Raw genomic sequence first — 23,226 nt, 5'->3', positions numbered from 1 at the left:
AATTCAGTGAGTTTCTATTACACTTGCAAGTATTTAAAGCAGCTCTTCAGATCCCCATGTCACAGAAGTAGCTAAAATAGTTACTTTTAGTTAATTTAAAAAAAAAACTGAAGATAAAAGCCTCTGGCCTGTGATACAAAACACACTTTTCCCCAGTTTTCACAAACAAAACAGAGCACAAAGCACATTTAAACCAGGGGCAAGTAAAATGCAGGGCCCCTTAGTGGACACATTCAAAATTGTCAGAAATCCTCAAAAAGCCCCCATCCCCATTTTATGGGTCATGGGTGGCAATTCTGCCACATTTTGGTGTGCCTGAGTTATTTTAGGCGGCAGAGTTTGTTTTTCTTTCAAAAGTGGAAGTCACTTCCAGTTCTGAAAGCAAGATCTTTCTTTGACTTAAACAGCCCAAGAACAGCCAAAAATACAAAAAAACAAAAAAGTAGTAAGAGCCCCCAGCTGGTGAAAAGGAGAGTTACTGAAAAAAATTTGGAGGCTTATGGAACATAGGATTGGGTGCAAACCACAAAAATCCTGAGGTGAGAAAGTATGGTCCTCAGACTTCTGGAAGTTGCCTATCCGATTTCAACCATAGGATATTCCTTCTCCACAATGTGGGGAAGCCATGATATATAACTGTAAAAGTAACTAAAAAATCAAAGTTATACTGCAAAAGGAATGATGTTACTCCTTGTTGGGTTGCGACAATTATGAAGTGCAGTTCCACTTTCAAAGCGGACAAAAGGAACTGATTACAAGTAACTAGTTATCGGTAACACTTCCAAATTCGATAAAGCACTATAATGAGGGCCAATGTTCCTTTTATCTTCCGTATAGCACAAAACAGAGTCTATGTCGGCAGATGCAATAAAGTTACCTCTGGACACATGCCTGCATCTCCAAATGGTCTCCCCAAACACTGTTGTCAAGAACGCCAAATCGGAGCTGGATTAAAGCCTGAAATGGAAAAGGGAGAACAACAGGAATAAGATGATTGACACAGCGCCCTCTCCCTCATTCCCACGGTATAATACTAATCCCCTCCTCTTTCATCTCCATGCAGCAGATAAGTTCTCCTGCTATCTCAGATCTGTAAAAAAAGTATTTAAAGCTCAGGAACATAGATTACGAAGGACATGTTTCTGGACTTTAACTCCACAAATAGCCCAGCCAGCATGCCTTTGTTGTTGTTTAGTTGTGTCTGACTCATCATGACCCCATGGACCAGAGCACACCAGGCCCTCCTGTCTTCCACTGCCTCCCAGAGTTGGGTCAAATTCCTGTTGGTCGCTTCGGTGACACTGTCCAACCATCTCGTCCTCTGTCGTCCCCTTCTCCTCTTGCCTTCACTCTTTCCCAGCATCAGGGTCTTTTCCAGGGAGTCTTCTCTTCTCATGAGATGACCAAAGGATTGGAGCCTCCGCTTCAGGATCTGTCCTTCCAGTGAGCACTCAGGGTTGATTTCCTTCAAAATGGATAGGTTTGTTCTTTTTGCAGTCCAGGGGACTCTCAAGAGTCTCCTCCAGCAACACAATTCAAAAGCATCACTTCTTCGGTGGTCAGCCTTCTTTATGGTCCAGCTCTCAATTCCCTACATCACTACAGGAAAAACCATAGCTTTGACTATTCGGACTTTTGTTGGCAAGGTGATGTCTCTGCTTTTTAAAATGCTTTCGAGATTTGTCATCACTTTCCTCCCAAGAAGCAGGCATCTTTTAATTTCATGGCTCCTGTCAACATCTGCAGTGATCATGCCTTAGGGGCATGCTAACTAAGAAAGTCTGAGTGCTCTGGTCCAAAAAAGCAACTACCCCAAACTCAGGATTCAATTGTATCTTTTAACTAGGTAGCACCTTTCAGAAAACATTTTGGTTGTCACAGGCCTCACTCTTGAAGCAGCTTGTGCTTCCATTAATTGTGAAATGCATAACCTTTTGACTATAGGAGATAATGGGGCTGATGAGAGGGATGAAGGATGGTTCAGCTACTGTTGGGAGTGAACTGGGAAACTCCCCTGGGCAGTTCAGCATCTGCAGGGCCTAGATTGACCCTGTTCACCCAGAACAATCAGCACAGGGCTGAGGCAGTAAACCTGGAATTTAACCCTAGTTCATACAAAAGGCTTGCACAGGAAATGATGATATGAAGGACCATGAACCCTTAGCGCTAAACTGGTGTTCTCACACACCCACCTTTGTCTTGTTCCTGTAGACCGGATGGCTGATATTGCATGAGAGACCCTCGTGGACATGACTCTGCAGCATGCCGTCACAGCTTACAAGGATCAGGGTATTAGACTATGCAAGAAAAACAGGAACTGAGTGAGGTGAAGCCATTAACCCAGCTGCAACAAATCATAAACCAGGCCCTCCCCAACACCGAGATATCCTGAGCACCTTAAACAAGAAGAGATACCCCATTCCAGAACTTCTCAGGTCTCTGAATTGAACAGATTTCTCTTATATAAATAATGCACCAATAGGAGATAGCAGCGCCTTGCTATGCATCAGAGATTGGAAGTATACAGTGTGTGCTCAAACACAACTCCCAGCAGAGCTGTAAATCACAATTTTGGTGTCTAGGACAATCGGCATCATCTCCTGGCTACTGACCCGTGATGCTTAGGCTCTGCTCCCTCAAGAAAAAGGAGGTTTTACCCCTCTCATAAAGAAGATTTGTGTGTGTGTGTGTGTGTGCATGTTTAAGAACAAGGGTAGGAGTATTAGAGGGTTTTTTTTCCTAACAGGCCCGCTCCATCCTAAACACGCTTATGACCCTGACCCCCAGAATCCCCTCACCCTAAGTGGCCAACCAGGTATAGGTTTTAGACTAAAGCTCCACAAATACCTCACAAAGGCTAGTGGTGGATGGTGGAGATCTTGGGATTTGTATTCCAAAAAAGTAATTTTTCCAAATTCTACTAAGTACAGCCAAAAAGACTGCAATACAGGGAAAGGCAGCAAAGATGAAACCCTGACTTTTTTTAAAAACAGATAGAATACCCACTTTAAGAACAGATACTTTGCGGAAGGAGAGACCCGGCATGTGAGGCACACGGAGGACGGGATAGTATGCATTCTCTCGGAGGTTCTCCAGCTCCAAGTTCATATCCAGATAAGCTTGAGGGGATACAACCAGCTCCCGAGGCCTGAGATGTCAAAGGAGTTTGGGAAAACAACTTGATTAAAAGCCTTTTGCATCCTGAAACAAGTAAAGCAATGTAGGGTTTCTTTAGAATTCATGGACTACAGCCCCCACCTCAAGAGAGCTTTAATCAAGAAATCAAAGTCCTGGCCAGTATTTTCAAGTTCATAAACCAAATGAAATCAGACTTTTGCAGCCATTTTCATACTGTGGAGAAGAAATGGGTGGGCAGGGCTAAGCTTTGTGGGAGGTGCAAGGGATTATGGGTCCAGGAGATTTTTTTTCAAAGCAGTGGGTCCCTATTTGTTTGTTTGTTTGTTTGTTTGTTTGTTTGTTTGTTTGTTTGTTTGTTTATTTATTTATTTATTTATTTATTTATTTGATTTATATCCCGCCCATCTGGTCTATGCGACCACTCTGAGCGGCTTCCAATATAATATAAACAATTAAAATAACACAAAGTTACACAAATCTTCAAATGAAAATGTCAAAACCAGAAAAGTAAAGAAAAAATAGATAAAGAAGAAAGAATCAAGTATTGACTGGAGGGAAGGCCTGAATAAACATCCATGTTTTTACGTAGTTGGCTTTTAAAGATACCCAGCGTAGGGGCCGCGCAAATCTCCGGAGGAAGGTTGTTCCAGAGGCGAGGAGCCACAGCCGAGAAGGCCCGATTTCATGTCTTTTCCTTCCGGGCCCTCTCGGCGTCAGGCTCCTCAGCCTCACTTCCTGACTCGCACAGGTGATCCCTTGGGTCTCCATTTGTTCACCTCCCAGAACTCCTGGCCAACACAGCCAATGGTGAAGGCTACTCGGAGTTCCAGTCCAAGAATATTTGGGGACGATATCTGGGAATGCAAGGTTGAGAACCACTGTTTTAGAAGCTCCCTGTGCACAGCCTAATGGCCAGAGACCACCACTTCTATAATCCCTTGCAACTCCTATAGGGCTTAGCCTGCCCATCTATTCTCCTTGTTGTCTCCACAGGATGAAAATGGCTGCTGGTGTCTGAATTCACCAGCCTGCGCACTTGAAAATACCTGTGAGGACTTCAGTTTCTTGATGAAAGTCCCCAAATGTCTGGCTAGGGGGATTCCTGCAGAATTCTGGGGATGTAGTCCATTAACTCCAAAAATCCCATGCCTAGGTGTCATTGTTTGGCCGTACTAGAAAGCTAGCACAGCATTTGGATCTCATTGCACTCAAGAATCCACTAGATGGTCTCAGAACATATTTATGCAAAACAAGTTAATAATAATTTCATCCTCCAGTCTTGAAATTTTAAGAACTGCAGCACTCTGAGAGGGAAGAGACTAGGGAAGTGCAAGGACTGCTAAAAGAATTTCTTATATGCCCTAAAGACTTAAAAAGACGGTATAAAAATGCTACCCCCATATTTTTCTGTGTATAAGATGCCCCCATGTATAAGACGCCCCCACTTTTCTAACCCAAAATTAAGAAATCTAAGTGGGGCTTAGCAAGTGTAGGGGGAAACAGGGATCAAAGCCCTGCAGGATCACTTTGATCCCTGCTTTCCCCTCCACTTGTTTTTTTCTGTCCTCAGCTTACTTCGGTGTATAAGACAACCCTCAATTTTTAGTCTAAAGATTTTAGACAAAAGTATAGTCTTATACATGGAAAAATGCGGTATGTCTTATTATTATTTCAGTAATCAAATCCTGCCCTCTCACTAATGCCTTTCATTTGCTCTCATTCTGCAAATAACATTAAGTTCAAGAACATGCTACAAACCCTGAACCACTGAATGAAATCCGCATGTCAGCTATACACACGCCATCTGTTCCGCAGTTCTTCTCAAAAGGAATCTAATATGTGTAGCAAGAGAACAGGATAGTTAATACATTACACCTGCCCAGCATCCTACCCCTCCACACTGCTGCTTACTTTGTACCCGGTCCATTTCCACATCAGAACAATAAGTTCTACTTAGTTCCTGAAGACTGCTTTCAATTCAGAACACATTTATAGATGGTAAAGTAACTTACTGTCATGCACATTGCTCTTACAGAGGAAAACGTGGGGTTTTGTACATCAAGTATCTTCGCCACATGCTGTGGGCATTGATCAGTCACAGTTTTGCACACATGCCAGTATGCAAACAGTTTATTGTAGATCGCTAAACCCACAACCTTCAAAGGAAACCCAGAATCCTAGTGCTGAATCTATCTCCTGTGATAAATCCACTTTCTTTCCAGAAATAAGGTGCCCTGGCTCCCACCATTCACCTCTATTGTTGTCGTGTTGCTTAGGGGATTCAGAACAGGTTTTGGATGCCTGTTGCTGGTTTCGTTGTCATCCTTGAGGGAGAAATTGACCACGACCTTGATAGCTGAGATGTAATCCTCAATACAACTCTGAAAGGTAATGGTGATAAGTTGCTACATGGCTCCACATCCCACATATAGATATAAGCCAGAAATTCCCAACGAAAGGTACTTGCATAGACATATCGAGCTAAGCTCCCCCTGCCCCAGGAAGCAGCTGCATCTTTAGAAATGCCCAAGAGATACCAGGATAAGCAACTGACACATCTCACTGCAGATGAAGCTGCATGATATGGAAGTAAATCGCTATTTACCGTAATGTTAATCTGCTCCTCTACACACACTTGTCCTACAGCGATATCCCGTTGTCCATTTATGTCCTTCTTGCCATTCCTGAACACCCCTCGATTCTTCATTCTGTTCGGGTCGATCTCCAGGTGGAACAAGAGGCTAGCAGAGGAAAAATCTGGAGGGAGGGAGGAAGAGTGTATCTGAAAATAAACTAAGGATGGGGAATTTCTGCACTGTGGGCTGAAGATGGCCTACAGGAAGTTTCCATCCAGCTAGGAAGCTTCTTCTGCAAGCTCAGATCAGTAAAAGGCTATTTAAAATTCAGGAGAGTGCAGTGTGACAAAGAAAACTTTTTCATGCTACAAAAGAAACAATGCCCAAGGAGATGTTGCATGGAGCCAAGCACAGCTGCATCTGGAAATCCATTGCATGATATATTACTGCTGAGTAGACACGGCAATGCCTGACCTGTCCTTCGCATGTCTGATGGGACAATGTACACATTGGTAAAAATGACATCTCACCCTAAGCCCTCTGCTTTCGCTCTGTGCCTTTGGCCCCAGACATTTCTTTTAATTCCGTGGCTCCTGTCACCATCTGCAGTGATCATGGAGCCCAAGAAAGTAAAATCTGTCACTGCCTCCATATCTTCCCCTTCTATTTGCCAGGAGGTGATGGGAGCAGTGGCCTTGATCTTAGTTTTTTAGATGTTGAGCTTCAGACCATTTTTGGCGCTCTATTCTTTCACCCTCATTAAGAGGTTCTTTAATTCCTCCTCACTTTCTGCCATCAGAGTAGTATCATCTGCATATCGGAGGTTGTTGATATTTCTTCCGGCAATCTTAATTCCGGCTTGGGTTTCTTCCAGTCCAGCCTTCCGCATGATGTATTCTGCATATAAGTTAAATAAGTGGCGAGACAATATACAGTCTTGTCATAGCCCTTTCCCAATTTTGAACCAATCAGTTGTTCCATATCCAGTTCTAACTGTTGCTTCCTGTCCCACATATAGATTTCTCAGGAGATGGATAAGGTGGTCAGGCATTTCCATTTCTTTAAGAACTTGCCATAGTTTGCTGTGGTCCACACAGTCAAACGCTTTTGCATAGTCATTGAAGCAGAAGTAGATGTTTTTCTGGAACTCTCTGGCTTTCTCCATAATCCAGCGCAAGTTAGCAATTTGGTCTCTAGTTCCTCTGCCCCTTTGAAATCCAGCTTGTACTTCTGGGAGTACTTGAGCCACATACTGCTGAAACCTACCTTGTAGGATTTTGAGCATAACCTTGCTAGCGTGTGAAATGAGTGCAATTGTACGGTAGCTGGAGCATTCTTTGGCACGGCCCTTCTTTGGGATTTGGATGTAGACTTATCTTTTCCAACCCTCTGGCCACTACTGAGTTTTCCAAACTTGTTGGCATATTGAGTGTAGCACCTTAACAGTGTAATTTTTTCAGATTTTAAATAGTTCATCTGGAATGTCATCACCTCCACTGGCCTTGTTGTTAGCCATACTTTCTAAGGCCAACTTGACTTCACTCTCCAGGATGTCTGGCTAAAGGTCAACGACCACACTATCTGGGTTGTCCGGAACATCAATATCTTTCTGGTATAATTCCTCTTTGTATTCTTGCCACCTCTTCTTGATGTCTTCTGCTTCTGTTAGGACCCTACCATTTATGTCCTTTATCATGTCCATTTTTGCACAAAATGTTCCTTTAATATCTCCGATTTTCTTGAACAGATCTCTGGTTTTCCCTTTCTGTTTTTGCCTTTCTCTTCTTTTCTTTGCATTGTTCATTTAAGAAGGCCCTCTTGTCTCTCCTTGCCACAATCAGGTCTTGTTTTGCTGACTGTATAGAGCTTTTTCATCTTTGGCTGCAGAGAATATAATCAATCTGGTTTCAGTATTGCCTATCTGGTGATGTCCATGTGTAGAGTCACCTCTTGTGTTGTTGGAAAAGAGTGTTTGTGATGACCAGCTTGTTCTCTTGACAAAACTCTATTAGCCTTTGCCCTGCTTTGTTTTGAACTCCAAGGCCAAACTTCCCTGTTGTTCCTTTTATCTCTTGACTCGGTACTTTAGTATTCCAATCCCCTAGAATGAGAAGAACATCTTTCTTTGGTGTCAGTTCTAGAAGTTGTTGTAAGTGTTCATAGAATTGGTCAATTTCAGCCTCTCCAGCATCGGTGGTTGGTGCATAAACTTGGATGACTGTGATACTGAAAGGTCTGCCTTGGATTTGTCTTGAAATCATTCTATCATTTTTAAGATTGTATCCTATTACAGCTTTTCCCACTCTTTTGTTGACTGTGAGGGCTACTCCATTTCTTCTATGGGATTCTTGCCCACAATAGTAGATATGATAATCATCTGAATTGAATTCGCCTATTCCTGTCCATTTTAGTTTACTGACACCCAGGATGCCAATGTTTATTCTTGCCATCCTCTGTTTGACCACATCCAGCTTACCAAGGTTCATCGATCTTACTTTCCAGGTTCTTATGCAGTATTTTCTTTGCAGCATCAGACTTTCCTTTCACTTTCAGGCACATCCTCAGCTGAGTGTCCTTTCGGCTCTTCCTCAGTAGCATGTTGGACACCTTCTGACCTGAGGGGCTCATATTCCAGCATCAAATCTTTTAGCCTTTTATTTCTGTCCATGGAGTTTTCTTGGCAAAGATACTGGAGTGGTTTGCCACTTTCTGCTCCAGGTGGATCGCGTTTAGTCAGAACTCTCCACTATGACTGGTCCGTCTTAGGTGTCCCTGTATGGCATAGCCCATCGCTTCTCTGAATTACTCCAGCCCCTTCGCCATGACAAAGCAATCCGTGAGGGGGATGGGCTTTTTAACCACCCTTTAAAAAAACTCAGATCTAGTTCCATTGGGAAGGAGAAAGTGTTTAATTACTTTTCCTCATAATTCCCCCATTTTTTCTCTCATGACAAAAGAGAAACATCCAAAAATAAACTAAAACAAAAACAAAAGAGAGGATAGTTAAAGACCCAGCCAGCCATTCAGGAATGGGAACTGCTGTTAAAAGCAAGAATGCTGCCGTTGCAGTGGCCAAAATAAACAGGACAGAAACCAAAAAGAGGAAGCTTCTAACTAAAAACACAAGTGCCTTTCAAAACCCCAATAAGATTTTACCAACCTGCAATGGACAAACTGGCATTACAATAGCACATGACAGTTAAAACTTCAAGTCTCTAAAAACAAAGGAGGAAAACACACAGAAAACACTGGAATGTAATGGGCTGGCACAAGTATACTTTGGATTCACCACTAAATGTGAGTCAACACACTGTGACAATCAAAGGAGAAGGAGTTGAAAGGGGAAAATAGGCATTTGCTCTATCCCCATGGCTGCATCCTCTATGATACAGATAAAGAAGTTGGATCCCTGGCCTGAAGGATTACAGAGTATCTCTGCATGTCAGTGGTGTCCTGACAACCCTCACCTTTGTAGCTGCTGGTGGCCAAGCTGGTGCTGAAGCAGATGGTAAGGTTGAGCTCCTTATTCCGCCAGGAGCTGGTATCCCCCAAACATTCCACATCTTCCACTCGAATTTCCTTGGGCCAGAACTTTACATGTGTGACCACTGTAACAATCGGTCTGGAGCTGGCAGATGTCAGAGAATGTTAATTGTTAATTATTGCCCTCTACAGATCAAAGCTTGCATGACCAACTGCTTCATTATCAACCAGAGAAAGAGATGCATGGGTTCCAACCTGCCCTAGAAGTGATACCTAAAAGTTGACTATTGTGGGCTATGTGTTGCTACTTCACTCAAAAGTGAAAGGCACTGAGCTCTTGGTCCAAGGTACTCGTTTTATTGTAATATGAATGAGTGTGCTCCAGGACTGGTCTTGGACCTTAGAATGAGCAGGTTGTCATCCTTGAGAGGGTAGCCCCATATACTGCTCACTCACTAACATAACCAATACAGACTCCCATCACTGAGACTCCAGAATACCACATTTCCCACCAACCCACATACACACAGAGGAAGAGGTAACCAGGGTAGGCAATGGTGTATGATACTTATTATCACAATAAGTACAGTGCAACATACAGAAAAAGATGCACACACCTCAGAGTAAGCCATACTACAAGCACACTAAAGAGAAGTGTTTGCCAGATCATCTGAGGGAAGGTCATCTGTCCAGGTTATTTAACCTTTTCAGCAGAAGTTCGATAAATATTTCTCTCTCTCTCTCTCTTACTCCTCTGTATCTCTTTTCCCACCTCTCTCTTCCTTCACCCCACCTCCATCTTTTACCTTCCCCTCCAGATAAATCTTCCACCACAGCATGAAATTAAGTTTGGGGGGGGGGGAGAGGAGGAAGATTGAAATTCCATCCTTGTGGATGTAAATGTTTACTCTCTAGTTAATGGCCAAATAAAGAAAAATAATTTTTTGGATGATGCTATATAGGAGAGGTGGGTCAACCTGTGTCTATCGGTGTCCCACTTGAAATTATTTTAGGGAAAAAAATAAAATCTATTGATAGCAATGTTTCTCACCATTGCCATGAGGAGTGGAGACGGACAGATGAGTTGCACCATGTGAGGAAGAAATGTTAACTCTTCCTTCTGATTTTTTTTGAAAATTGTTCCTAGTATGACAATTTAGGCACAGAAAAGATTTCAGCTGGCAACGAGGGACACTCTGGCTATAGGAATGTATGTGGGACTTGAGCCCACCCTTGGACTCCACCACCTCCTTTGGGAGGGTGAAAGAGATCCTCGTTCTCTGGTACTCACCGGAGGACCAAGGCCTCTCCCAGGGCTCCCACAGTGATGTCTATGAGGCCATCTTTGCTGAGGTCCGTCTTTCCGTGGATGGACTGCCCAAAGAATTTCAAGCCAGGAGACATGCCAGCTCCTGTAATTCTCTGTGGGAGAGAAATGCTGCTAGTTTAGGACAGGGTAGCAATTGGACTGGCTGATTCCAGACAGGCAGAACTCTTCACAATATCACAATAGCTACTTGAACCAGTGAGGAACTATTCTTGCATGACCTTCTTTAAGGAAGATTCAACGATGTATCATCAAGTCAATTCTAGGTATAAATCACCAGGAGCGATTTACCAGTCCTTCCTTTTGGTGGTATACTGGAACCTAAGACCACACACATCCGCAGCCAGGTGCTTCCCAGTGGAAGTGTGTGGTGTTTTCTTTCATTTTTGAATGGCTGATTTTATTTGGGGTTTATTGTTGTTGCTGCTCCGGCTTAGTTTTCTTGCAATAACAACTGTTCCTGCTCTTTTTTATGTTATCAGATTTGTACTACACCACAAAAGTGAAAACGAAATATAAAAATATTAAGACTGGAAAGTCTTGTGGTGAGATTGTGGAAGTTTCAGAATAGTACACTTTGATCCCTGCTTTCCCCTCTGCTTTTTTTTCTCTCTCCTCAGCTTACTTCCGTGTATAAGACGACCCTCAATTTTTAGTCTAAAGATTTTAGACAAAAGTATAGTCTTATACATGGAATAATATGGGATTTCCCACAGCACGTTAGCTGTTGTCTTAGGGCACATTAGTGTGCAATACGAATACGCCGATACCTGGCTATAGTGGCTAAGCAAGGTCTTTTCATGGCCATTGTAGATATAGACTGCGCCCTTCTCATCATCTTCTAAGGGAGCACCCACAGCCACATCGGTCAGTCCATCCCCATTGATGTCCTCCAGGTCTGTGATGGCTGCTCCAAACCTGCCCAGGGGATATCCCGGGTCCCCATGTAACTCCCCCCTCAGGACGAGACGCTCCTGGAAAAAGAAGGTCTTATTTCAGAGCCTGCAGGAGGATGCGGGGATCCCCCCCCAGCCAACCCTCCCCCTTCTTTTTGCCCAGCTTGCTTACCTCTTCCCAGCCGTAGACAGACACATTACCTCCTCTTGTCTCTGTGAAATAAAGATGGGCCCCCACAAGGAGCAGGTCTGTTTCCTGATCCATGTCTATATCTACAGCACAGAGGACTCCCCCAAAATATGAGCCAGTCTGCAAAAGGAGTGTGTAAAAAGGCACAGAGACCCTTCTTTAGAAACTAATCTTTTTTGTGTTTTCATGTTTTAATCTTTTAATTGTATTTCAAAGCATATATTGTTTCATTTATCTTCCCATATTTAACTTATTGAGTTGAATTTTAATGTTGCGAGCCGCTTTGCATCCCTTGTTGGGAGAAATGTAGTGTATAAACAACAACAACACAATACTTACTATCTCCACCACACTTTCACACGGTCAAAGCCTGCTTTCCTGAGCCAAATGCATTGTATCTGGCCAGATTTTTGAACCTCATGAAGAGTTCTGCAGAACTCAAAACTTTATGTGGTCTGCCTCAGAGTTGACCCAAACTTCCCTAAGGTTCTCATATTCCTCACCTGCTCCCCTTTGATCTCCTGTTTTAGCGTCCAGTTGGCAGTTGTGGCATTGATCTCAAATATGATAACCCTTCCCACATGCTGATACCGGGGAGCACCAACTGCATAGAGCTCTCTCTGTTGCCGCTGCAGGTATTTCAGTGCATAACCTGAAAAGGGAAAGGAAAAGAAAAATTAATCAGCTGGATGTACCAGAGAATAAAAGCTATAGATTTAAGAACATTTCTGAATATGTCTGAGCTTTACAATAGGAAGGGATGGAAATCTGCTAAATTACTTCATGGTAATTTCATAGTGACAGATTTTACTTTCTTGGGCTCCCTGATCTCTGCAGATGGTGACAGCAGCCATGAAATTAAAAGACGCCTGCTTCTTGGGAGGAAAGTGATGACAAACCTAGACAGCATCTTAAAAAGCAGAGACATAACATTGCCGACAAAGGTCCGCATAGTCAAAGCTATGGTTTTTCCTGTAGTGATGTATGGAAGTGAGAACTGAACCATAAAGAAGGCTGACTGCTGAAGAATTGATGCTTTTGAACTGTGGTGCTGAAGGAGACTCTTGAGAGTCCCCTGGACTGCAAGGAGAACAAACCTATCCATTCTAAAGAAAATCAACCCTGAGTGCTCACTGGAAGGACAGATCCTGAAGCTGAGGCTCTAATACTGTACTTTGGCCGTCTCATGAGAAGAGAAGACTCCCTGGAAAAGATCCTGGTGTTGGGAAAGTGTGAAGGCAAGAGGAGAAGGGGATGACAGAGGGTGAGACGGTTGGACAGGGTCACCGAAGCTACCAACATGAATTTGACCCAACTCTGGGAGGCAGTGGAAGACAGGAGGACCTGGCGTGCTCTGGTCCATGGGGTCACGAAGAGTCGGACACAACTAAATGACTAAACAAAACAAAATTCACAGCCCAGATCTACTAAAAGAGCAAACGCCCAACACCATGCTAAATGGAAAGCAACAATGGCGACAGCAATGGCAGAGGAAGGGCCAGAGAAATGTCGCTCTTCTCATTACTCACCTAAGTATGCCCCTTCCATTTCTTTCTTGTACAAAGGAAAGGTGACAAACTTTTCTTGGACAAAACCATCCTGCTGCTCGAGTAGCCCTCCAGCCCAGTTGTCAGCTCCCACAGCACCGAGGACTATCCGGCCCTGCAGAGGAAAGAAAGGGGTTTTATAGATAGCCTGTAGGCAGCTTCTACATGTATAGCTACCTATACATCAGGGTAATGGGGCTCCTTTCAGCCCAGGAGCCAGATTCCCTTTTAGGAAGTGGGCTATTTTTGGGGTGTGTGTGTGTGTGTGTGTGTGTGTGTGTGTGTGTGTGTGTGTGTGTGTGTGTGTGTGTGTGTGTGTGTGTGTGTGTGTGTGTGTGTGTGTGTGTGTGTGTGTGTGTGTGTGTGTGTGTGTACACACACGCAGAATTCTAGCAATGGATGAGGGCAGAGGTGGCAAAACAAATGGGTAGGGAAAGATCTCACCAGTTTGGTCACTCCCCAACAGGCGCAGAAATCACAGTCCTTTTCTTTGGCTGTCTGCTTAACAATAAGCCACAGGCCGAAAACTTTGCAGGCTGCAAAACCGCCTGAGATGATATAGCTGCACAGATTCTTGCCTGGGACAAAGTCCCACCGAACAGGCTGGTATTTTCTGCTGCACAGACATACATACAGGATGGCACTGCATGGCATTCTTCATTCCACAACACACTTACAGTGGCACCCTCACCTGGTTTATATCGGCACTGAATCCACTGGATGACATTTCCATGTGGAACGAGCCAGTGTCGCTGGTACCTGCAAGGGACAGAGATGAGGAAGGGGTTTTTCTGTGTTACAAACGGTTGCCCCCTCCCATCTCAGAAACAGTTGCCCCCTCATCACCCACAAAGAATGATGGTGGCCTACAGGAAGCTGGCATTGTGAAAAAAATCTAACCAAATTGAGAAGCAGATGGAGAAAACTATTGTCCTCTTAATCAGCACCATCATGCGCAGATGCAGAGTGTGCCTCTGGGCACAATTAAGAGAGCATTCACTTCGTCATGGAATTACTCCGGCTGCAGATACATGAAATGACTGAAGAGGGCTTCAGAAGTCAGAAAAATGAGACTTCTAAGAAGATTCGAGAGGAGTGCTCCTTTATTTTAAATTACTCCCCCAGCCTTGTTGAAAGGGCTCTTTAATAACATTTCCTATGGAGAAAGGATATGCCCCTGTGGGGATGAAACAGTTGAGTCCTTGGCACACTCCATTCTAGAAGGCAGCTTATATAGGGTCGAATGTATCCACTATCTCTACCCAATTATATGTAAACGTACTAGCATATATCCCACAGACTACCTGAAGTTTCTGCTGTCAGGAGAGAACCAATTAATAACACAGTTGGGGACTAAGATTTAATTCTGTTTTAAGAATTTGTAAAATGTTATATTAAGACAACCACCTGACTCAAGTTTATACCGTTGATATGTTCTAACAACGTACAGTACTTACTATGTAAATCTTGTATTATGTTTTTATCTTTGAATTTTCAGGTCTATGACTGTGTAATAAAATTTAACTTCATATAGACCAGATGGGCGGGATACAAATCAAATCAAATCAATCAATCAATCAATCAAATTCCTCTCTGGTACTTGGGCAATGCCCATAGAACCTTCAGGTATCTAACATTATGGGTCATGATGCCACTCAAATGGAAATTTCAGGTGGGCTTTTCAGGGCATAGGTCACATCAGAAGGTTGTACAGTGTTTCCCCGAAAATAAGACAGGGTCTTACATTAATTTTTGCTCCAAAAAAACACATTAGGGCTTATTTTCAGGGGATGTTTTTTTTTTTTTCATGTACAGCAATTTACGTTTATTCAAATACAGTCATGGCATCTTCTTCTGGTTGCTGCACAAGGGTGGAGGGTGGGGTTTCACTTAACTAGGGCTTATTTTTGGGGTAGGGCTTAAATTACGAGCATCCTAAAAAATCTTACTAGGGCTTATTTTCAGGTTAGGTCTTATTTTCGGGGAAACAGGGTACTGCTGGGTAAGGATGTATAGAATACTTGCTAAACTCTTCTTTCCAATTAGTTTTGGCTGTATCAGCGCAACTGTTTCAACTCAACTGTGCAAGCTCATCTAGGAATTTGAAAGCCTTGCGAGATTCCTGCCCTCCAGCCAAGAGTGAGACAAGGAACTCTGCCAGAGTTCCATTAATTTGAGCAAAATGCATCTGCACAGAACGCGCGTCCGTTCTCATAGTGCATCCAAAGCACACATGCAGACCAAGCAAAGCACAGCAGGACTGGCTGAATGATAAGACAAAAACAATCTAACCAATGCTTCAAATTCTTAAGACACCCAGGAAATGAATACGCAACCATCCTTTTTGTTGTTGTTTAGTCGTTAAATAGTGTCCGACTCTTCATGACTGTGTGTACTAGAGCACATCAGGCCCTCCTGTCTTCCATTGCCTCCTGGATTTTGGTCAGGTTCAGTGCAAATTACACAATTTTGTGGTTGTTGTGGGTTTTTCGGGCTCTTTGGCCATGTTCTGGTGGTTTTTCTTCCTAACGTTTCGCCAGGCTCTGTGGCCAGCATCTTCAGAGGATAGCACTCTGTGCTCTGGTGCAGTTTGTTTGGGCGTTGAGTATTTATGGCTGTGAGATCAGCTTTTGTCCTTTTCAGGAGATGGGTGATTAGTGTGTCTTGTTGTGTATTCGCCTTCGCGAATACACAATTTTGCTTGAAAAAATCAGCAATTTGTTCAGATCATTATTTTTACCCCTACAAGAGCAGCAGTAAGGGTGCCTGCAAATTTGTTAATGTCTTTGTTAGTGAGCAGAAGATTGTAGAAGTTCTTTATCCTCACTTGTGACAATGAGATAAGTAAGGGCTTACATCAGTACTGCAGAGGACCAAGCCCAGGAAAGGACAAAAAAAGGCCAGTTTCTTCCTGGGATACAGTGGTGCCTCGCATAGCGATGTTAATTGGTTCCAAAAAAAACATCGCTATGTGAAACCATCGCTATGCGAAACACCATTTCTCATAGGAATGCATTGGAAACTGGTTAATCCGTTCCAATTGGAACGGATTGCCGTTGTTAAGCGAAAAAACCCATAGGAAACATCGCTAAGCGAAACAATGTATCCTCCATTGGAATGTATTGAAGCTGACTCAATACATTTCAAGGGCTTTGCGAAGTCAATTTTTACAATTTTAAATGTGTCATAAAAGGGTCAAAAATGGTTTTAAATGCTTGGATTAGCTTCTGCACCCTCTAAAACGGATGCAAAAGTTAATTTGGCTTTGATCTGACTTTTCGTTAATTTTTTCTGAATTTTTCCCCCCCAACTTTTGACAGCTGTCAAAATCTGACAGCTCCATTATTTCCTATGGGGGAAGAAAAAATTCACAAAAAATTAATGAAGACTCAGCAACTGTTCTAAATTCTTGGGTTCGTTAGAGGACCCCCTAAGTCGTGTGCAAACCTGATTTGGCTTTGATCTGAACTTTCGTTAATTTTTTTGTGAATTGTTTTCTCTCCCATAGGAAAGCATAGAGCTGTCAGATTTTGACAGGTCCATTGGTTCCTATGGGCCAAAAAAAAAATTCACGAAAAATTAACGAAAAGTCAGATCAAAGCCAAATCAGGTTTGCACATGACTTAAGGGGTCCTCTAACGAATCCAAGCATTTAGAACCGTTTTTGACCCTTCTAAGACACTTTTTTAATTGAAAAAAGAAACATCGTTAAGTGAAGCAGGGGACCTAAAATCGCATTCGTTATGCGAAGCATGGTCCCAAACTTCGCTAAGCGAAAATCGCCCATAGGAAACATCGTTATGCGATGCATATTATTTTCTAAAAAAACACATCGTTATGCGAATTCATCGCTAAACGAGGCAATCGTTAAGCGAGGCACCACTGTACTTTGAATAAATGCTAGGATTCCATCTCAAAAGCAGTGTTCTTTGCTAGTTCTCCCACCACCACCAGCCCTGCTAATACAACAGCCCAAAAGGACACCTTCAATGGCAAAGATCTTAGACTGGAGGTCGTCAAAGCTGTTTTTGAGATCTTCAAATCTGGTAAGGAGCTTCACAGTCTGATCGAAGGGTGCTGAGGCAAGCTGTCGTATCTTCTCTTTGGATTCTTCAGAGTTAAAATGCACCCCAACCTGAGGAAAGAGGAAAAAATCAAATGAGACAGAAGGAGAGTTTTTTAAAAAAAATCAGCTCCAAGTAGAAAGTCAAGGAGTCTGAAAAATCCACAGAAGAGGAGGGAGCAGATTAAGACATGATCCTGTAGCACTCGCGCATGAGATAAAGGGCTGCATGTACTGTTATTTTTTTTCCCGATGACAAAAGACTAGAGACTTTCCCCCCAATTTTCACTTGATTTTCCTGACCAAAATCTGCCATCTCACACATGCACATCCAGCTACTGTTTATTCACAGAAAAAGCAGCATTTTTGCAGGACTGCCTATCATTATGCAAACTGGGGTATCTGCCTCAGGAGCTGACACCAGGTGGCAGCCTCAACAGGTTTGGCAGAGAGAACAAGGCACTAAGGAACCCCGTGCCCCTTTTAAGATAGGATGCTGGCCCATCGCAAGTCTAGAAGACGCAGCTCTTATTAGTCCACCCAGCTGGTATGACGCCACCTAATTTTTTCCATCAGGACCCAAAATTTATCCAGCCTGGCCTGGCGTTTGAAAAAGGAGGAAGGGATTTCAAAGAGAACTGTGACAAAGGAAACCGACAACCCCCTCTCTCCTTCTACAGAACTACGGTTCCAATCCAGCCTGACATATGCACAAACCAAGGCAATTACAGTATTTAAACCCACAAGACATTCTGTTAATAGCACATCTATCATTTATCATTTTTTGGAATGTTTTGTTGCTATGATGTCAATGATTTATATTGTTTTAATTGTATTTATGTTTGTTGTTAGCCGCTCAGAGTGGTAGAATCTAATAGATGGGCGGGATATAAATCAAATAAATAAATAAATAAATAAATAAATAAATAAATAAATAAATAAATAAATAAATAAATACATACATACATACATACATACATACATAAATACATAAATACATAAATACATAAATACATAAACAAACAAACAAACAAACAAACATCTGTCATAACACATCTGATGTGGCCATTCATGCAGAGTTAACGGACCTGCAGAGCTAATCAGCTAGCCTAATCCTCAATACAATTCCCCCAACAGTATTTCTAAGGCCCTTTTCTGATTACAGAGTGGTCAATGCCTGCTTTTCCAACCTCTTTTATATTACATATGACCAAAAGGCAGCCACCTTAGGTTACACAGCCACTCCCCAGAAAAGCATCCCTGAAATCTAAATTGTGTTGCTAAATTTTGGTGACACCCAAAATAATCCTGTTAGCCCCATTTTTCAAAACAGTACCTTTAGGCAGGTGTTTCTGCTGCATTTTTGGCCACTGAATTTCAGTGCTTCTTTCAAACCAGTTTTTTTGGCGGCACCAAATTGCACTGGTGCCAATGGATACATGCGGTTCGTGGTGTGTTCTGGGCGGGACAAAATACACTGCAAGTGCTCGTTCTTGCTTTATATATTCACAAGCACCCTTGGTTATAAGGACTTGATTATGGAGACGGCAGTTCAGTGAATGAGAGAAGCAAGAACTCTTAAGTATTTCACTCCCACCGAAAGTAAACAATACCCATGGGTTCAAAACAGACATGCCCCCCCCCCCGCCTGCAGACTTCCTGGATACTTTACCCCAATAATGAGGCGTAGGATCCCCTTTTTCGTAGCTTCGGCTATGATCCCTTTATCTTTGTCTGTAGCAAGTCCATCGGTGATTATGACAATGACTTTATTGGATCCCTCTCGCATGCCACGCTCAGGAAGGAAAACATTATCCCTGTTGTTGACACACAAGGCAACAGTGATACAGACCAAGACACTTCCTGAATCATACTGGTCGACCAAACTGTTCTCCCTCAGCTTGAGGACTGGCTCTGACACATAGATCCAAACGTAAAAGTTTTTTCTCAATCGAGTACCCTCCGGCTGTAAATGTTCAACTATGATTATAAGCCATGCTCCCTGGAAAGGATGGAAGCTATAATCCAAAGAAGTAGCTCTTCCAAGCTTTGGATGGGAGTTTTAGCCCAACACATTTGTCAGGTGTAAGAATAGGGGGAAATGGTCCTAAATATTTTGAAACGTTTAATTAAATCTTATGTAGGAAGCCTGTGTTTTGCTTGCTACAACTGTGCCTTATACCAGTAATCTATACTTAATCATTTCTGCTCACTTCCATCCGCCTGACTAGGTCTTGTGTCTAAGGTAGCTTCTTGGTTTACATATATGATCAAAGGACATGGCATCCCAAATCTCCCCATCATCAGAGACCCTTCCCACTTTCTCAGGTAGTCATCACCTGTTTTTCATCACCCACCCTCCACTTGAGGAAACTACTCACATTACATATTTGATGGCACTGAAAGTGTTTGTAAGATGTTTCATATGTTGCACCTCTGCCAAGAGCTTTCGGGGGTTTGGCTCATTGATATAACCGTTAAAATCAAATTCAATTTTGGTATGTTGGGAAAACTGCACAGCAGCAAACTGGAGAGGTTGGAAGAGAAAAGCAAACGAGAATTCAAAGACGCTGCAAAATTACAATGTGAAAGACTGTAATGCTCACACTGCGTAGACTAACAGGTTGCAACTACATGGTCATATACCACAAAATTATTAAACAGGTGAACTCAAAGTATTAAACAGGTGAATTCAAATTCAGTGATGCCTCGACTTATGAACGTCTTGACTTGTGACCAATACGAGTTACGACCAGCTCCAGCCGCAAAATTTTGCTTTGACTTGCGACTTGAGCTTTGAGATATGACTGGAAAAAAGGCAGGGAAAAAGGCGAGGAATTTGAACTGCTAACCGTTGGTCAGCGAAGAGCCTGCTTCTCTGTACCTCTTTAGCCCCAGCAGTTAGAGACTGTGTGTTCGGAGGAGGCTTCAGACTGCTTGGTACTGGTTTCTGCTTTTTAAAATGCCTCTTCTAAGTGAGTACAGGGTTTTGCAGCATGAGTTTGGGCTGGGGTGGGGTTATGTTTCTGTGCTGTGATGGGTCTTGCAGTGTTTGTTTTTCGGTGTGTGTGTTTTTCCAGCCAGAACAGATTAATTGTGTTTCCAATTAGTCCTGCAGTGTTTTTTGGTTTTCGGTGTGTGTATTTTTTTTTCCAGCCGGAATAGATTAATTGCATTTCTGATGGGTCCTGCAGTGTTTTTTGTTTTTCAGTGTGTTTTCCCCCCCAGCCGGAACGGATTAATCACATTTCCGATGGGTCTTGCAGTGGTGTTTTTTTTCAGTGGGTTTTTTTCCCGGCCGGAAGAGATTAATGGGGTTTCAATGTATTTCTATGGGAAATGGTGCTTCCACTTACGACCAATTTGAGTTACGACCATCTTCCAGAACCAATTAAGTTTGTAACTCAAGTATTTTATGTTGACCACATGACACAAAGGCTGTTTCAAGCCAGTCCAACCCTTTTTGCTCCTTTCCCCTGCTGCTAGGGTGGCTTCTACCTTTTCAACCTGGAACAATTTGAATGGGCTTTTCCTTATGTGGTTAGTTGTGGTAAATCCTTGTAAAGATGGACGGTATGTCTGTAGGTGATATTTTGGTGATGTAAGCAGTTGGGGCAGCATGTTCTGGCCCAAGAAACATGCACCGTATCCTTTCCTCTCCCCAAATAATCCTCTGAGTTGTTAATTTTTTTAAAAATCATACATACTGTATATGAGATTAGTGCTCGATCACCCTATCACCTTATTGCTGGGTCGCTGTTATTATTTCCTATATTTATGCCCCTATCAGTTCCCAATTAGATTTGCAGAGGCAGGACCAGAGGAAGGAACGAAAAAAGGGGGGCTGTGGGCTGGAATGTGAACTGCATTGCATCCAAGGTAAATGCTGAACTCCCTAACCAACCCACAGGCCCTGTGTGAGCTCTGACTGTAATCCAGGTTGCAAATCAAATTGCAGCAAAGCCACATTATTTTCAGTTAGCTTTCCAGTGTCGTTGCACCTGAAGTGGTATAATTGGAAACTGTAGCAAAGCATTTGGAGAAAGGCCAAGTTTTGGCAATGATGCACAACTGGTGTACACATTTGGCACATGGTATACAAGTTTGGTGGGGAGCTCTAGGGAAACAACAGGAAAAAGGGAAAAGAAAGTCAGGGGCTGAGTAAAATAGATTTAATAACTGTGCATAAACAGCTGGCATGTCTTCCTGAATTGAGTTTGCTAAACTTACTTCTATTATGCTCAAAAGAAAAAGAAGAAAGCAGAAAAAGCTGGGTGTTGATTTCCTTTAAACACAGAGATGATTTTAGAATCTTGAAGACTTAGACAGCAATTTCTGTTATCCAGCAACGCCAATGTACCTACATGTATGGTGCTGTTGTAGAGCTTTTCCATTACATTGATCATGAAGTCCTTCAGTGTATTGAACTGCCCATCTGTCATGCTTTCTGACCCATCAAAGAGAAACACCAGGTCCACGTTCCCTTTTAAGCACTCTGTGTGTTGAAGGGAGAGAAGTGATAGGTTACAGCCCTGAATGAAATACTGTAATGGTATGAAGGTTAGAGTTTGAAGGCTAGGCCAGCTGGGTTGGAACAGAAGACATGATCCCTCCCTGCAGAGCTGTGTATTCTGCTGGAACATGAACACCCAGAAACAAAATTTGTCTCACAAGGACATTTTCTTACTTTGGTATCCAGTAGTTATGTTCCTAAAGTTCTGGAGTTTAGCATCCAACATATAGCAGAGTCCACTCACATAGAGATTTTTGTCACAATGTTGTTGAACTCCTGGACCACAGGCCTGCAGGAGAGAAGGTTTCAAGTAAACAACAACATCAGCAAAGCAAGAGGAAAGTAGTGAGCAGATACAGTACACGGAGCAGTGGATGCTGGAATTACAGAATATCAGCAGAAAATAACAACTTACAATGAAACACAAGCCTACTGTGAAGTAAAAAAGGGTGGGGCAACGGTGGTCCTTCAGAAATTTCTGGTCTAGAACTTGTATCAGCCACAGTCAAAATGGCCAATGGTGAAGGATTTGGGGAGTTAAGTCAGCCAAAAACAACTGGATGACCGCAGTTGCTCACCAAGGCAACGAGGCTATTTCAGATTGGAGTTTTTGGGTAGCAAAAGATGAGTCCAAGGGAAGTTTGCCTGCACAAGCTTGATTGATATAAACTGGAGCTATTTTAGAGCTCTTCTCTCACTAGACGTGTGTTCCATAATCTTCTGCTTGTGCAATTGGGGGGTTAATGGTTTTTTGGGGGGTCACCTGAGACACCAAGAGTTCTCTGTCAACCAACGCTTTAAGGGTTTCTAACAGGTCTGGGAAACAGAGAAAGGGTATTGTGCTGATGGACTGTGGGAACCAAAGAAGCGTGAAGACAAAATGAAGGCTCCGTACAGCCTCCTCCCACTTTGAAGCCTTTAAACAACTTCTTTGAAAGCAAGCAACTTCTCAGGCTGGAAATTCAGGGATGAGGACCAGATCAAAACAATTGATCTTGACAGCTCTACTGGCCAAGCTCTCCCTCCCTTCCGGTACTCGAGTCCAGACTCACAATCATCTTCGACCCTTGCATGTTGCTTGCCAAAGTCATACCCATGTGATGTATTCCAGAGGTCCCTGCGAAGAGATGGAAATGAAATGGGCTAATCGTGAAGGAGACATGAAGGAGAGGCCCCTTTCTGAACTGCAGACCCAATTATCTCTTCATGGCTGAGTGCCTTTTGGCAAGGATCCATTAAAGGAAGACAGCCTCCATTTGCCCTGTGGGCAAGAGGCCATCCATGATGTTGCAAAGGAGATAATGTATCCCTAGAACAGTGAGATCTCTCTCTCTCTATCTCTCTCTCTCTCTGCTTCACTTCCCCCCCCCCCGTCTCACACACCATTTTAATGATACACAGATACTTTTATGAACACACAAGGATGATCTTTGGACTAAAGAGTGAAATGAAGCACCTGGGTGATATAATTGATCACATTTAAGACTTTAGCC

General features: G+C 42.9%; 1 protein-coding gene across 3 annotated transcripts in view; it reads right to left on the bottom strand.

Moving 5' to 3' along the window:
• Window positions 1–23,226, bottom strand: part of ITGAL (integrin subunit alpha L) — a 52,072-nt gene that overhangs the window by 9,236 nt on the left and 19,610 nt on the right. For 2 of the 3 annotated variants that reach the window (XM_072976852.2, XM_072976853.2), the window contains exons 4-22: window positions 22,786–22,850; window positions 21,908–22,022; window positions 21,585–21,715; window positions 19,602–19,747; window positions 18,893–19,037; window positions 17,142–17,292; window positions 13,849–13,916; window positions 13,140–13,272; window positions 12,114–12,262; window positions 11,593–11,730; window positions 11,295–11,498; window positions 10,489–10,619; window positions 9,182–9,342; window positions 5,744–5,895; window positions 5,391–5,519; window positions 4,897–4,970; window positions 3,007–3,148; window positions 2,193–2,297; window positions 878–957 (exon numbers count right to left, since the gene is read on the bottom strand). In XM_072976852.2, coding sequence (XP_072832953.2) covers window positions 878–957; window positions 2,193–2,297; window positions 3,007–3,148; window positions 4,897–4,970; window positions 5,391–5,519; window positions 5,744–5,895; window positions 9,182–9,342; window positions 10,489–10,619; window positions 11,295–11,498; window positions 11,593–11,730; window positions 12,114–12,262; window positions 13,140–13,272; window positions 13,849–13,916; window positions 17,142–17,292; window positions 18,893–19,037; window positions 19,602–19,747; window positions 21,585–21,715; window positions 21,908–22,022; window positions 22,786–22,850 — 2,419 coding nt within the window. The remainder of the gene's footprint in view (window positions 1–877; window positions 958–2,192; window positions 2,298–3,006; window positions 3,149–4,896; window positions 4,971–5,390; window positions 5,520–5,743; window positions 5,896–9,181; window positions 9,343–10,488; window positions 10,620–11,294; window positions 11,499–11,592; window positions 11,731–12,113; window positions 12,263–13,139; window positions 13,273–13,848; window positions 13,917–17,141; window positions 17,293–18,892; window positions 19,038–19,601; window positions 19,748–21,584; window positions 21,716–21,907; window positions 22,023–22,785; window positions 22,851–23,226) is intronic. The other variant, XM_078377099.1, reaches the window with a different exon arrangement.

This window comes from Pogona vitticeps, chromosome 6 (genome assembly GCF_051106095.1).
Source record: "Pogona vitticeps strain Pit_001003342236 chromosome 6, PviZW2.1, whole genome shotgun sequence".
Classification (NCBI taxonomy): Eukaryota; Metazoa; Chordata; class Lepidosauria; order Squamata; family Agamidae; genus Pogona; species Pogona vitticeps.
The sequence above is the reverse complement of the archived record's forward strand: the minus strand, read 5'-3'. Positions and strand labels throughout refer to the sequence as shown.